General features: G+C 53.2%; 1 protein-coding gene across 1 annotated transcript; it reads left to right on the top strand.

Moving 5' to 3' along the window:
* The first annotated feature begins 4,604 nt into the window (after window positions 1–4,604).
* LOC130022118 (zinc finger protein OZF-like) lies at window positions 4,605–12,613 on the top strand. The gene is made up of 3 exons (XM_056112863.1): window positions 4,605–4,688; window positions 9,261–9,332; window positions 11,370–12,613. Exons 2-3 carry the CDS (start codon window positions 9,326–9,328, stop codon window positions 12,608–12,610), a joined length of 1,248 nt encoding a protein of 415 aa, XP_055968838.1. The 5' UTR covers window positions 4,605–4,688; window positions 9,261–9,325; the 3' UTR covers window positions 12,611–12,613.
* The last annotated feature ends 1,545 nt before the right edge of the window (window positions 12,614–14,158 follow it).

Genomic DNA, 14,158 nt, shown 5'->3' on the forward strand with positions numbered 1-14,158 from the left:
GTCCCCTAAAAAAAAAATCTCATGTACATAGTGAATATTGGATCATATCTGGCTATGCTCAGTGCTTACTCCTGGCTCTGTACTCGGGAATCACTCCGGGGAGTGTTCTGGGGACCCTATACGAAGCTGGGGATCAAACCCACCTGACCACATGCAAGGCAAGCGTCCTCCCTCCTGGACTCCAGCCCCATTCCTCATTCTCCATAAACCTGGGTTGATTCAAGCAAGAGAAGCTGCAAATTCACAACTGCTTCCCTAGGATGGAAATCATTGGGTTTTTTGTTTGTTTGTTTTGGTTTGGTTTTGGCTTTTTGTGTCACACCCACCCTAGCTGAATTAATCCTGTTGGTGCTCGGGGGACCATTTGGGATACGAAGGATTGAACTCAGGTTGACCGTGTGCAAGGCAAAAGCTCTCCCTGCTGTAGTATTGCTCTGGCCCCTTATGATGAAAATCTTGACCAAAATGCTCTACTTTTAGCCCCAAAACACAGTGCTGGATGCCTATATCCTCAAGTTGCACTGGGGTCACTCCCAGTGATGCTTTGGGGGGCCCTGTTGGCCTCAGGGTCACTACTGGGGTCGTCCAGTAGATGCTTTGGGGTTCCTGTCATCCTCAGGGTCACTATTGAGCATTCCAGATTTAAAAAAAAAAATATCTAGTCTTGTTTTGCTTGTTTTGGTTTGTGGGTCACACCCGGTGGTGCTCAGGAATTATTCCTCACTCTGAGCTCAGCAACCACTTCTAGCTTGGCTGGGGGAACCATATGGGGTGCCAAGAATGAACCTGATTAGGTCTCATACAAGGTTAAGTTCCCTCCCCACTGTACTATCTCTCCCCAATATGCCTAGTGCTTTAACAACAACCCTGTCATCCCACCCCCATACTGTTTCTCTATTTATTTATTTATTTATTTATCTCTCTATTTATTTATTTATTTGCTTTTTGGGTCACACCCGGCGATGCACAAGGGTTACTTCTGGCTTTGCACTCAGGAATCACTCCTGGCAGTGCTCAGGGGATGCTGGGAATCGAACCTGGGTCGGCTGCATGCAAGGCAAATGCCCTACCCGCTCTGCTATGGCTCCAGCCCCCATACTGTTTCTCTAGACCCTAAGAAGCATTTTATTTTTGAGGGGTTTTGGCCATGCTTAGGGAAATCATATTGTGCCAGAGAGTTCACCTCGATCAACTACAAGCTAAGAAATCACTTGACCTGGCCCAGCCTTTCTGGAAAACAATATGGACATTTCTCAAAAGATCAAGAAATTGGGACAGGAGAGATAGCACAATGGGTAGGGCATTTGCCTTGCACGCGGCCAACCCGGGTTTAATTCCTAGCATCCCATCTGGTCCCCTGAGCACCACCAGGAGTAATTCCTAAGTGCAGAGCCAGGAGTAACCCCTGTGCATCGCTGGGTGCGACCCAAAAAGCAAAAACAACAACAACCAAAAAAAGACAAGAAATTGAGCTTTCATATGACGCAGCAGTACTGCTCCTGAATGGCCTGAAAACAGTGCAGAAAAGTCATCTGCATGGGGCTGGAGTGACAGCTCAGCAGGGAGGGCGTTTGCCTTACACACAGCCGACCTTGCCTTGTACGCAGCTGATCTGTGTTCCATCCCCAGTATCCCATATGGTTCTTCCCCCAGCACCACCAGGAGTTAATTCCTGAGTGTGGAGCGAGGAGTAACCCCTGAGCATCTCTGGGTGTGACCCAAAAAAGCAAAAAGAAAAAAAAATGAAAATAGAAAAGAAAACCCATCTACACTCCTGTGTTCATTGCAGCCCTGTTCACAATACCCAGAATCAAAACAAACCAAGTACCCGAGAACAGTGAGTGGATAAAGTAATTAACATCTACACAATGGAATACTACACAGCTGTTAGGGAAAATGAAGGCATGAAATCTGCTTATACGTGGGTGGACATGGAGAATAAACTGAGGGAACTGAGTCAGAGGAAGAGAGACACAGACTGATTGTACTCATTTGTGGGATTTTGAAAAAACAGTATATGAATAATACCCAAAGACAGCAGAAACAAGGGCCAGGAGGACTGGTCCATGGTAGGAAGCTTGCCACCTAGTGGGAGGGGGACTGCAGTTAGGACAGAGAAGGGACCACTATGCCAATGATAGTTGGAAATGATCACTCTCAACAAGAACTGAGTGCTGGACCTGGAGCAATAGCACAGCGGGTAGGGCGTTTGCCTTGCAAGCAGCTGACCTGGGTTCGATTCCCAGCATCCCATATGGTGCCCCAAGCACCGCCAGAAGTAATTCCTGAGTGTATGAGCCAGGAGTAGCCCCTGTGCATGGCCGGGTATGACCCAAAAAGAAAAAAAAAAAAGAACTGAGTTCTGAAAGGAGGTAGAGTGATATACAGGATACCCTTCCAGTAACAGTATTGCAAACCACAGTGCCTAAAAGGAAAATGAGAGAAGGAGAGAGAGAAAGCCTGCTCTGCCCACATAGAACAGACTGGGGCAGACGGGGGTGGGGGTGGGGGACAGGCGGGGGGAAAACTGGGGATGTTGGTGAAGGGATGAGTGTTGGAACATTGCAGGAGTGAAACTCAATCATGAACAACTTTGTAACTGTGTCTCCCATGGTGATTCAATTGGAAAAAAAAAATACCTACTGTATGCTCTGAGACCCTCAAAAAATACTCCTTTAGTTAGAACCATGGTCAAACAACTTGAAGGCATTCCCACATTCCTTACAGGTGTGGGATCTTTCTCCAGTATAGAATACTAAGATATCTACTTTGTACTATTAAAGACCTGTGCCATATTCTTTTTTGTCTTTCTTCTGTTTTTTTTTTTGGGGGGGATGCTTTTTGGGTCACACCCTGTGATGCTCAGGGGTTACTCTTGACTCTGTGCTCAGGAATTACTCCTGGCAGTGCATGGGGATCGAACCCCAATCAGCCGAGTGTAAGGCAAATGCCCTCTACCTGCTGTACTATAGCTCTGGCCCCTCTTTCTTCTGTTTTGGGGCCACACCCAGCAGTGCGCAAGGCTTGCAGCAGGATGTGCTCAGGGGTCACTCCAGTTGGGGCTTAGGGGGCCCTACAGAGTGCAGGGGTTGAATTCCCTGTCAGCTCCTTGCAAAGGAGCTGGTCCCAGTTCTGAAGTTAAGTGCTGAAGTGCAGGATGACGGTGGGCCAGAATTATCTGGAATAGCAGTGAAGCATTCTAGTTGAGAGCTTCCTTTTTTTTTTTTTTATTAGTGAGACACCATGAGGTACAGTTGTAGACTTACAAACTTTCGTGTTTGGGTTTCAGTTATACAATGATTCAGTACCCATCCCTCCACCAGTGCCCATTCTCCACCACCACCAATCCCAGAATCCCTCCCACCCCCCCAATCCCATCCCCACCCTGCCCCACCTCTATGGCAGGGCATTCCCTTCTGGAGAGCTTCCTTTTTCAGGGGCTCTCAGTTTCCCCGCATTGAGGCAGGCAAAAGTAGGTAACTCTTGCCTAATACATATTCGTGCTAGCAATCAATTTTTTAAAAATGCGGGGCCAGAGCAATAGTACAGCGGGTACAGCTGCCAACCTGGGTTGGATCCTCAGCACCCAATATGGTCCCCTAACCACCGCCAAGAATAATTTCTGAGTGCAGAGCCAGAAATAACCCCTGAGCATTCCCGGGTATGAACCAAACAGCCAAAAAATATAAATATTTTAATGCTAACTAGCCTTTTTAAAAATAAAAGGGCCAGATTAGTACAGCGGAGAGGCCGCTTAACTCGCGCACAGCCGAGCCACTTCGATCCCCAGCGTCCCATGTGGTCCCCGGAGCATCGCCAGGAGTGATTCCCGGGTGAGGGGCAGGAGTATCCCCTGAGCACCGCAAACAAACAAAACACCCAGTTTGCTTTTATTTTTTGGGGTCACATCCGGCTATGCACAGGGGTTCCTCCTGGCTTTGCACTCAGAAATTACTCCTGGTAGAGCTCGGGGGACCATATGGGATGCCAGGGATCGAACCCGGGTCGGCCGCGCAAGGGAAACATCCTCCTCGCTGTGCTATCGCTCCAGCCCCCCAAAAAAACAGTTTAAACAGGTAAAAAGCAAATAAAAAGTTCCCAGCTGCACGTTTTCACTCCAAACCCTTATGTAAATTGCAGCCCCATTAACTTGCCTTTAGCCCCGCCCTCCTGTGGCCACGCCCCCTATTTCTGACCAATCAGGTTAGAAACAAGCACACCTGCGCCCTGCCCACTCCCGGCTTAGACTCCGTAGCTCTGGCCCTTTAAGGCGCCGGTGGGCGGTGGAAGTGACGTCACTGCTCCCGGGACTTCTTGTCCGCTACGTCTTCAGTGGGTTTGTGGGTTGCATTGCCCGGTCGCCGCTGACTCTAACGGTAAGGGGCGAGGGCGGGGGAGTCCCCGGGAGGTTAAGGGGGCGTTTTAAAAGTCCATGTTGTCTCGGGACCTCCTTACCGAGCCCTGATTCCCCCACGGGGTCCCCGGTGTGAGTGGTGGGGGGCGGCCGGGGCTGGAAAAAGGAGGGTCGGGGGCGCCCTCGTGCACGTGCTCGGTGCAAAAGATCGAGTGAGTGTGATGTTTCTGCAGAGCCCCGGGAATTTCTGCTGCTCCTGCCCGCTGGCTGAGACCAGACCCCCCCACACACCAACACCCCGTCTCTGTCTGATCTCCGATCCTCGGTTGTCTGGGTGAGTACCGGGGGGGGGGGGGGTTGGATGGAGGCTTGAGGGACCGATCGTCTGAAAAAGTTTCCACTGAGAAATTTTTGCATTTTTTTGTTGTTAAGTTTGCGCGCCTCATCGAATGGGGGGGGGCGACTGCGGGTTCGGAGGCGCCCGGGAACCGAGCTAGCTTGGAGGCTCCAGACTGTTTCGCACAGGGTTCAGCGCTTCGCTTTAGAATTGCCTTTGTCTTGGCACGGGTCCTAGGTCTTGGGGTGTCCCGGGGCTTTGCTCCGTGCACAGGGGCGCACTGGCCTTGCCAGTTGGCGGTGCGGCGCTTCGAGCGTCAGGGCTGCAGCCGGGGCGCTCAGGACCCTCCACGGCCACACTCCAGGGTGCTGGGGTGACCTTGCATCGGAGCGCAGGGGCTCACTGGCCTTGCAGCCTGGTGGTGCGGCGCTTCGAGCGTCAGGATGGTCAGGGCTGCACCCCGGGCGCTCAGGACCCTCCACGGCCACACCCCAGGGTGCTGGGGCCACCGTGCATGCCGGGGTTCCCGCTGCAATATGCTGATCGCGGGGGAGTTCTTTGTCTCCAAAATCCCAGGACTCTGTCCCCAATGGAGCGGTTGGAGGACCGGACCGGGCTGAGGGCAGTGGGAGGGGTTTCCTGCGCCCCCCCCCCCCCCCCCCCAGCGATTAAGCATCGCAGACTGACAGGCTGAATCTGGAGGAGGATTCTGGAGGGTCCAGCCCTTGCATGTCGTGTGCATCTGTGTCATGGCAACTGCCCTGTCCCTATGCCCCAGTCCTCAGACCCCACTCCTGTCTGACGGGGCTGTACCGGCAGAATTGGGGTCTCCTGGGCCCCTGTAGGCATCCCTGGCTCTCGATTTGTGGGGGTGCTCATACCGACCCCCAGAAAGTCAGCGCTGCAGACTGGGTGCTGAATGGGAGGAGGAAGGGTTAGGTGCAGGTGGGGTCCCCCTGCTGGAGGGGTGTAACCCTTGTCCTTGAAGGATTCAGAGGCTGGGATCATTTTGCCCCCTGGGAAGGTTTCGGAGCAATTAATTATACTTGGGCTGTTGGAATGGGTGAAGGGCAGGTATGATGCAGGGACTGAGATTTATTGGGTTTTTTGTGTTTTTTTGTTTTCTTTTGTTTTTTGCTTTTTGGGTCACACCCAGCAATGCTCAGGGGTTACTCCTGGCTTTGCACTCAGGAATTTCTCCTGGCAGTGCTTGGGGGACCATATGGGATGCCAGGGATCGAACCCGGGTCGGCTGCGTGCAAGGCAAACACCCTACCTGCTGTGCTATCGCTCCGGCCCCCAGGGACTGAGATTTAGGGGTGAGATTTAGGAAGGGTCACCTGGGGTTGGTTGGTTGATTTTTGTGGAGGGTTTTTTGGTTTGGGGGTTATACTAGCAGTGCTCACGGGTTACTCCCGGCTTTGCACTCAGGAATTACTCCTGACAGTGCTGGTGCTCAGGGACCGTATGAGAATGTCCTTCCCACTCTACGATCACTCTAGCCCCTGGTCTGTGTTTTTATAAATTTGCAGTCCATTGCAGAACGGAATAAAAGGGGAGTTTATTTGGGAAGGAAAACAGAAAATATTGAAAGGAAGGAGCTTTAGAGACATGAAGAGTCATTTCAATTTTCTTCTCTCCTTCCTCCCTTTTTTTTGGTGCCTCTCACCCAGCAGTGCTCAGCAGTGACAAGCCGTGACCATTGACCCTGCTTTGGGCATTGTAGGATAACATGGGTTTGTCTTTTCTGCCTTGCCGCAGGGAGCTTAGGTTTATTGGGTTGCTCCCATCACAGTGCTCCTATTCCTCTGTGTTTATTTGTGACATCTTTCTTTGTGCTCAGTTGACTTGTAAATATTGTTTTACTCTTCTCCTTAAGTCCTTTGCATAGTTAATTCAGAGCAATGTCCCTTTTTTGGGGTTTTTTTTGTTTTTTTCTTTTTGGGTCACACCAGGCGATGCTCAGGGGTTATTCCAGGCTCATGCAGTCAGGAGTCACTCCTGGCAGTGCTCGGGGGACCATATGGGATGCTGGGAATCGAACCTGTATCGGCCATGTTGGCCGCGTGCAAGGCAAACGCCCTACCCGCTGTGCTATCACTCCAGCCCTGCAATGTCCTTTTTGTATGGGCACAGGAAGACGATAAATAGTATGCTTTTGTGGGTCTGGAGAGATAGCACAGCAGGTAGGGCGTTTGCCTTGCACGCAGCCGACCCAGGTTCGATTCCCAGCATCCCATATGGTCCCCTGAGCACCCCAAGAGTGATTTCTGAGTGCAGAGCCAGGAGTAACCCCTATGCATCGCTGGGTGTGACCCAAAAAGCAAAAAAAAAAAAAGTATGCTTTTGTAACATAGGACTTAATTGACTCTCAATGATATCTGTTCTCTTGACTTAAGCCTCAGTTGCCCTTACTTCGTAGCACCCCAAAAGCAGGGTCCCGACAAGGGACTGGATGCACCCAGGGCAAGCGGTGAGCTATGTGCTACCCTAGCATTGAAATGGGCCTGACCAAAGTGCCATAATGCTTAACTATAAGTTAAGAGCTCGGACATGGACAAATGCTGTCATGATCCAAAAAGCAATAACGAGATTCGGACCCTGCTCGGATTAGGAAAGATTAATCTGGCCTGAGCACTGTAATCTGAGTCTGTGGCAAGAGGTTCCCAGCAGAGCCGTCCTACAAACCTCAATGTATCTCTGACTGTGTCCATACAAAATAACTAATATTAAGAAGTAGAATTAAGATGTTAATTAAGTTATTGGACTAAGGAGAAGAGGAACAACCCTAGGTGGTGTTTCCACCCTTGAGCCTGATGGCAGTCAGGAAGGGCTTTCTTTTTTTGGGGGGGGGTCACACCAGGCGATGCACAGGGGTTACTCCTGGCTCTGCACTCAGGAATCACTCCTGGCGGTGCTCAGGGGACCATATGAGATGCTGGGAATTGAACCCGGGTCAGCCACCGCGTGCAAGGCCCTACCCACTATGCTATTGCTCCAGCACCAGGAAGGGCTTTTTTTTTTGCTTTTGCTTTTTGGGTCACACCCAGCGATGCACAGGGGTTATTCCTGGCTCATGCACTCAGGAATTACTCCTGGCGGTGCTTGGGGGACCATAAGGGATGCCGGGAATCGAACCTGGGTCAGCTGCGTGCAAGGCAAACACCCTACCCGCTGTGCTATAGCTCCAGCCCCAGGAAGGGCTTTCTTGTGTTGGTTTTGCTACTGGACTGCGTGTAGTGTCTGCCCCCGGTGCTGGAGAGAGTTGGAGGGACAAGAGAGAACAGGCAGCACGATGGAGCGAGTTGAGCCTAGCAAGGGGGACAGACGGAGAAGAATATAGAAGAATCCAGGAGCAGGTGCTTGGAGAGAGACGAAGCTGCGAGAGGGAGCACGGAGAGATGAACGGGAGAGACAGGAGGAGCCGGGAATGGGGGGTCAGAGAGACTGGAACAGGTGCGTGGGGAGAATGGAATCAGTGGCAACTGATCAATCAACCAGCTTGGCCCTCGTTTCCTCCTCTGTGTGCCCCATGGCCCGGGCTGCCCCTGCTGGGCGAGCAGCCCAAGGCCCTCTGAACCCGGGTGGTGAGGGGGAGAGCCGTCGGGGCCTTCCCTTGCCACCCTGGCAGATTATACTAAACACCATGTGTAGGGGCTGGAGTGATAGCACAGCGGGTAGGGCGTTTGCCTTGCACGCGGCCGACCCGGGTTCGACTCCCAGCATCCCATATGGTTCCCTGAGCACCGCCAGGGGTGATTCCTGAGTGCAGAGCCAGAAGTAACCCCTGTGCCTTGCTGGGTGTGACCCGAAAAGCAAAAAAAAAAAAATAGTGAGCAGAGAGAGAGCACAGCGAGGAGGGCATTTGCCTTGCACGCTGCCGACCCGGGTTCGATTCTCAGCATCCCATAAGGTCCCCTGAGCACCGCCAGGAGTAACTCCTGAGTGCAGAGCCAGGAGTAACCCCTGTGCATTGCCAGGTGTGACCCAAAAAGAAAAAGAAAAAAAAAAAACCACCATGTGCAGTTCTTTTTCACATTTTTCGTATTTTCTTCCTGTGCATAGTCAAATTATTTCCTGATCAGCCGTTTGAAAGGAAGGGCAATGGAAAGTCCAATTTCATTGGTTTTTCAACAAATGGCAAGGGCTGGAGGGATAGTTCAGCAGGGAGGGCATTTGTCTTGCACAAGGGTGACTGGATTCGATCCCCAACATCCCATATGGTGTCTGACTCACTGAGTGCAGAGCCAGGAATAAACCCTGAGCATTGCTGGGTGTGACCCCAAAAGTAAATAAGGTAATAAACAAATGGCAGTGTGTTTCCTAAAGATATAGGTATTATTCAGCTTGAAATAAAATGCTTTCTTTCTCTACCCCAAAAAAGAACAAAGCAGTATTGTCTGTTGTTCATCTGTCTGCAAATGAACTTCTCTGTATTGTTACAAAGTTTGGGTTTTGGGGATTTGGGTTTTTTGTTGTTGGGGGTTTTGTGCTTGTTATCTTTGGGGGGGGGCGTGGATTGGGCCATATTTAGTGATGCTCAAGGGTTATTATTGGTTCTGCACTCAGGAATCACTCTTGGTAGTGCTCAGTGGACCAGTGGGATACCAGGAATTGAAACCTACAGTGGACGCATGCAAGGTAAATGCCTTACCCATTTATATTTTTTTTAACTTTTTTTTTGCTTTTTGGGTCACACCTGGCGATGCACAGGGGTTACTCCTGACTCTGCACTCAGGAGTCACTCCTGGCGGTGCTCAGGGGACCATATGGGATGCTGAGAATCGAACCCGAGCTGGCCACGTTCAAGGCAAACGCCCTCCCCGCTGTGCTATCTCTCCAGCCCCCTATATTCTTTTTTTTTTTTTGCTTTTGGGGTCACCCCTGGCAATGCACAGGGGTTATTCCTGGCTCTGCACTCAGGAGTTACTCCTGGAGGTGCTCAGGGCACACTGTGGGATGCTGGGAAATTGAACCCGGGTCAACCGCGTGCAAGGCAAATGCCCTACCTGCTGTGCTATCACTCCAGCCCACCCCATTTATATGATTGCTGTAGCCCCTTGAGGGCTTTTTTGTGGGGGCACATCCAGCAATAGTTAGGGCCCATTCCCAGCTCTGTGCTCCTGCTGGGCTCCGGGGACCATATGGAGTGCCAGGGATTGGTCTGGTTCAGCTATGTCCAAGGCACTTTCCCCACTGTGCTAAGCACCTTACTCACTGCACTATCTCACCCGCCCCCACCCTCACCCCGCAAGTTTGGTTTTCTTTTTTGTGGGGGAGGATGCACACTCCAGCCTAGCTTTATATATGGGAGTGCTGGTGGGCATACTTGGCAGTGTGCCTGGGATCGAACCCAGGTAGACTCTTCAAGGCAAGCACCTTCCTCACTTGCTGTCCTATTTTTGATTTATTGGGGGTAGGGTGGCCACCCTGCAGTGCTCTGGGGTAACTCCTGGCTCTGCATTAAGGAATTAATCCTAGTGGTGCTCAGGGGACCATATGGGATGCTGGGATCGAACCCAGATCAGCTGCATGCAAGGCAGACACCCTCCCCGCTAGACTATCACTCTGGCCCCTCGCTGTCCTGTTTCTGTAGCCCTATATGGCAATTTTCTATGTTCCTTTTTCTGTTGCTACTATTTTGTCCTTCCTGCTGGCTTTCTAGAAACTCAACGAGATTCTTTCAGCATGTCACACACATTGATATTTGTTTTTATTTAATGCTGTGTTTCCATTTTCTGGCCTACTCCTCTCTGTAGGTTATGCCCAGGGCAGAAAGAGGCATTCTTGTCATCTGGAAAGTTCCAGGGGTATGTTCTGGGTGCTGGGGGTGCAGGTCAACATTCTGCACCAGACCAGCAGCTACAGACCTGAGGGTGCAGACAGCCGTGGCTGTTCCCACCCACTGTCTTTACACGAACAGCCTGTGAGCAGCGCGTGTCAAGTGCCTCCAGATTTCAAGAGTGCGTTTTAAGGGGCTGGAGCGATAGCACCGCGGTTAGGGTAGGGCATTTTGCGTTGCACGTGGCTGACCCGGGTTCTATTTCCAGCATCCCATATGGTCCCCCAAGCACTTCCAGGAGTAATCCTGAGTGCATGAGCCAGGAGAGTAACCCCTGTGCAATGCCAGGGTGTGACCCAAAAATAAAAAAATAAATAAATAAAAAACGCATTTTAAAGATTCATTGCGGAGGCCCTTGCACACAGTTGAGCCGGGTTCAATTCCTGGCATCCCATAGGGTCCCCCAAGCACCACCAGGACTGATTCCTGAGTGCAGAGTCAGGAATAACCTCTGAGTATTGCCAGTTGTGACCCAAAAAGAAAATAAATAAATAAATAAATAAATAAGGGGTAAATCTAAAAGACCCATTTCCGTTTTCATTTTACTTGACTTCTTTTGTGTGGGTTGGTTTGGTCTGGAGGCCACACTCAGATTTTAGGACTTACTCCTGGCTCTGCGCTCAGGGATTATTCCTGGGGTTGCAGGGAACCCCAGGGGACGCCAGGGACCGAACCCAGGTCGGCTGCTCTCTGGCCCACCATAGTATAGCAGGGAGGGCGCTTGCCTTGCACGAAGCCCACCTGTGTTCGCTCTTCCGCACCCCAAGGGCCATCAAGCGAGTGTTGACTGCCCCCGAGGGTGGGTTCTGAGCTGGCTCTCTGTTCTTCTTCCCCAGGCCTGCCCTTCCGGATGGGCAGAACCCACGACCCCCGGCAGCATGACCAAGCTGACGACCAGCACGCCTTCTTTCCCCCACGGGAGCGCGCCCAGAAGCCCCCCGGGCTCACCGCGGAGGATACTCCAGACAACGACCTTCCAGCTGCAAGGAAGAAACCGGGGTCCGAGGAGAAAGCCTGCCCCAAGCCCCCGGATCCCCCGAGCGTCAAAAACCAGGGCAGCTCCCTGACCGTCCTGAGCCCGTCGGGCCCCCAGAAGTCCCAAGCCGGTCGGGGAAACGACCCGATCCCCCGCCAGGCCCTGCCGCCCGGCGAGGCGAAGCCCCACGTGTGCCCCGAGTGCGGCAAAGCGTTCACGAAGGCGTCGGGGCTGGCGCTGCACGCGAAGATCCACACGGGCACCAAGCCCTACCAGTGCGACAAGTGCGGACGCGCCTTCTACGCGTCGTCCAACCTCACCAAGCACTTCCGCACGCACACGGGCGAGAAGCCCTTCCCGTGCAACGTGTGCGGCAAGACCTTCACCACGTCGTCCTACGTCACCATCCACCAGCGCTCGCACACGGGCGAGAAGCCCTACGCGTGCCCGACGTGCGGCAAGGCCTTCACGGCGTCCACCCGCCTGGCCAAGCACCTGCAGTCGCACGGGGCCAAGCGCTTCGCCTGCGACGTGTGCGGGAAACGCTTCGCCAAGGCCGCCAGCCTGGGCTTCCACCGGCGCATCCACACCGGCGAGAAACCGCACGCCTGCCCCGAGTGCGGCAAAGCGTTCACCGAGCCGTCGGTGCTCACCAAGCACCGCAAGATCCACACGGGCGAGAAGCCCTACGCCTGCCCCGAGTGCGGCAAGGCCTTCAGCCAGTCGTCGGGGCTCACCAAGCACCTGAACATCCACACGGGCGAGAAGCCCTACGCCTGCCGCGAGTGCGGGAACGCCTTCACGCACTACTCGGGCCTCACGGCGCACCTGAAGATCCACAGCGGGGAGAAGCCCTACGCCTGCGACCAGTGCGGCAAGGCCTTCGCCTCCTCCACGCAGCTCACCACGCACTTCCGCTCGCACACGGGCGAGAAGCCCTTCCAGTGCAACGTCTGCGGCAAGACCTTCGCCTGCTCCTCCTACGTCACCATCCACAAGCGCTCGCACACCGGCGAGCGGCCCTACGGGTGCCACCAGTGCGGCAAGGCCTTCACGGCCTCCTCCTGCCTCATCAAGCACCTCCGCTCGCACACCGGCTAGCGGGGCCCCGAGGGCGTCGTTCACACGGGGACTCAACGCGGGCTGCGCGCACACGCGGACTCACACGGGGACGCAATACAGGCCGCAAGCAACACACACACACACACACACGCACACACACACGCTGACTTGCTGGAAACCCAGACTTGGCCAGAAAGAAGCCCTTGAGGGGCCGGAGCGATAGCACAGCAGGGAGGGCGTTTGCCTTGCACACGGCTGACCAGGGTTCGATCCCCAGCATCCCATAGGGTCCCCCAAGCACCACCAGGAGTAATTCCTGAGTGCAAAGCCAGGAGGAACCCCTGAGCATCGCTGGGTGTGACCCAAAAAAAAAAAAAAGCCCTTGACCTGTATGATTCATGTTCTGTTTTTGCTGGGGGGTGAGGGTGGGCACACCCAGTGGTGCTCCACCATTCCTCCTGGCTCCACTTTCAGGAATTACTCCTGGTGGAGCCGGAAGTCGAACCCAGGTCAGCCATGTGCAAGACAAACACCCTTCTCCTTGTACTATCCCTGGGAGGGGATTGTGTGTGTGTGGGGGGGGGGGTGGACCTGAAGTGTGTGACTAATGTTTACAAAAGTTTAGCTGCCTGAGCTTGGACCTCTGCCCAGAGAAAGATCTGGAATGTTCTGGGACCAAAAAGATCACATGGGCTGGAGTGAGAGCACAGCGGGTAGGGCTTTTTCCTTGCACGTGGCCGACCCAGGTTCGATTCCCAGCATCCCATATGGTCCCCTGAGCACTGCCAGGAGTGATTCCTGAGTGCAAAGCCAACCCATGCTGTCCATCAGGTCCCTGGTAATGTATTTTATTGGGGGTAGGGGGAGGCCCTGCCTACTGATGTCACCAGCCCAGAACTCAGGGTTGCTCCCAGCAGTGCCAGGGAGGGGGTGGCATTGCAGGGGTCAGACTTCAACCCCTGGTGTGCAATGTACTTCCAGCCCCTGCGACCACCTCCCTGACCCTATGAATTGATTTTAAGTATTGGTGGGCCAGCCCTGAGTTTTTTCAGAGTCTTTGAATTTTTTTTTTAAGTGGGGGAGTGGTGGGGAACCAGGCACTCAGCTGTGCTTGTGGGTAATTTCCTGTGGTGTTGGGGATCAAGCCCGGGGTTCCCACATGCCACACTTGTACTAAGGAAACCTGAGTGTTGGTGAACCTGTCTTTCTTTTCTTATTGGTGGTGGCTTTGGCTTGACTTGAGGGTGACACCTGTGCTCGGGGCGTACTCCTGTCTCTGTGCTCAGGGATCACTCCTGGCAGGGTTTGGGGGACCCATATGGGGCACCAGGGGTTGAACTCAGGTCGGCCTTGTGCAAGACAAGCACCCTTCCCGCTGTGCTCTCTCCAGCCTCATGGACCTGCCTTTTCTTGCTTTTGTAGCAGCTTCTAGATCACAGCCAGACCAAAAACTCATCTCCAGAAACTCCCCGGCGCTGGACTTCTGTTGTGGCATTCACCTCAGTTTCCCTTTTTGTGACTCAAACCAAGGGCATGGAGAAAGGCCATTGTTGAAGAACTTTGTTCCCTGGGGTCTGGGAGAGTCCA

This window comes from Sorex fumeus, unplaced genomic scaffold (assembly GCF_029834395.1).
Source record: "Sorex fumeus unplaced genomic scaffold, SorFum_2.1 ptg000019l, whole genome shotgun sequence".
NCBI lineage: Eukaryota > Metazoa > Chordata > Mammalia > Eulipotyphla > Soricidae > Sorex > Sorex fumeus.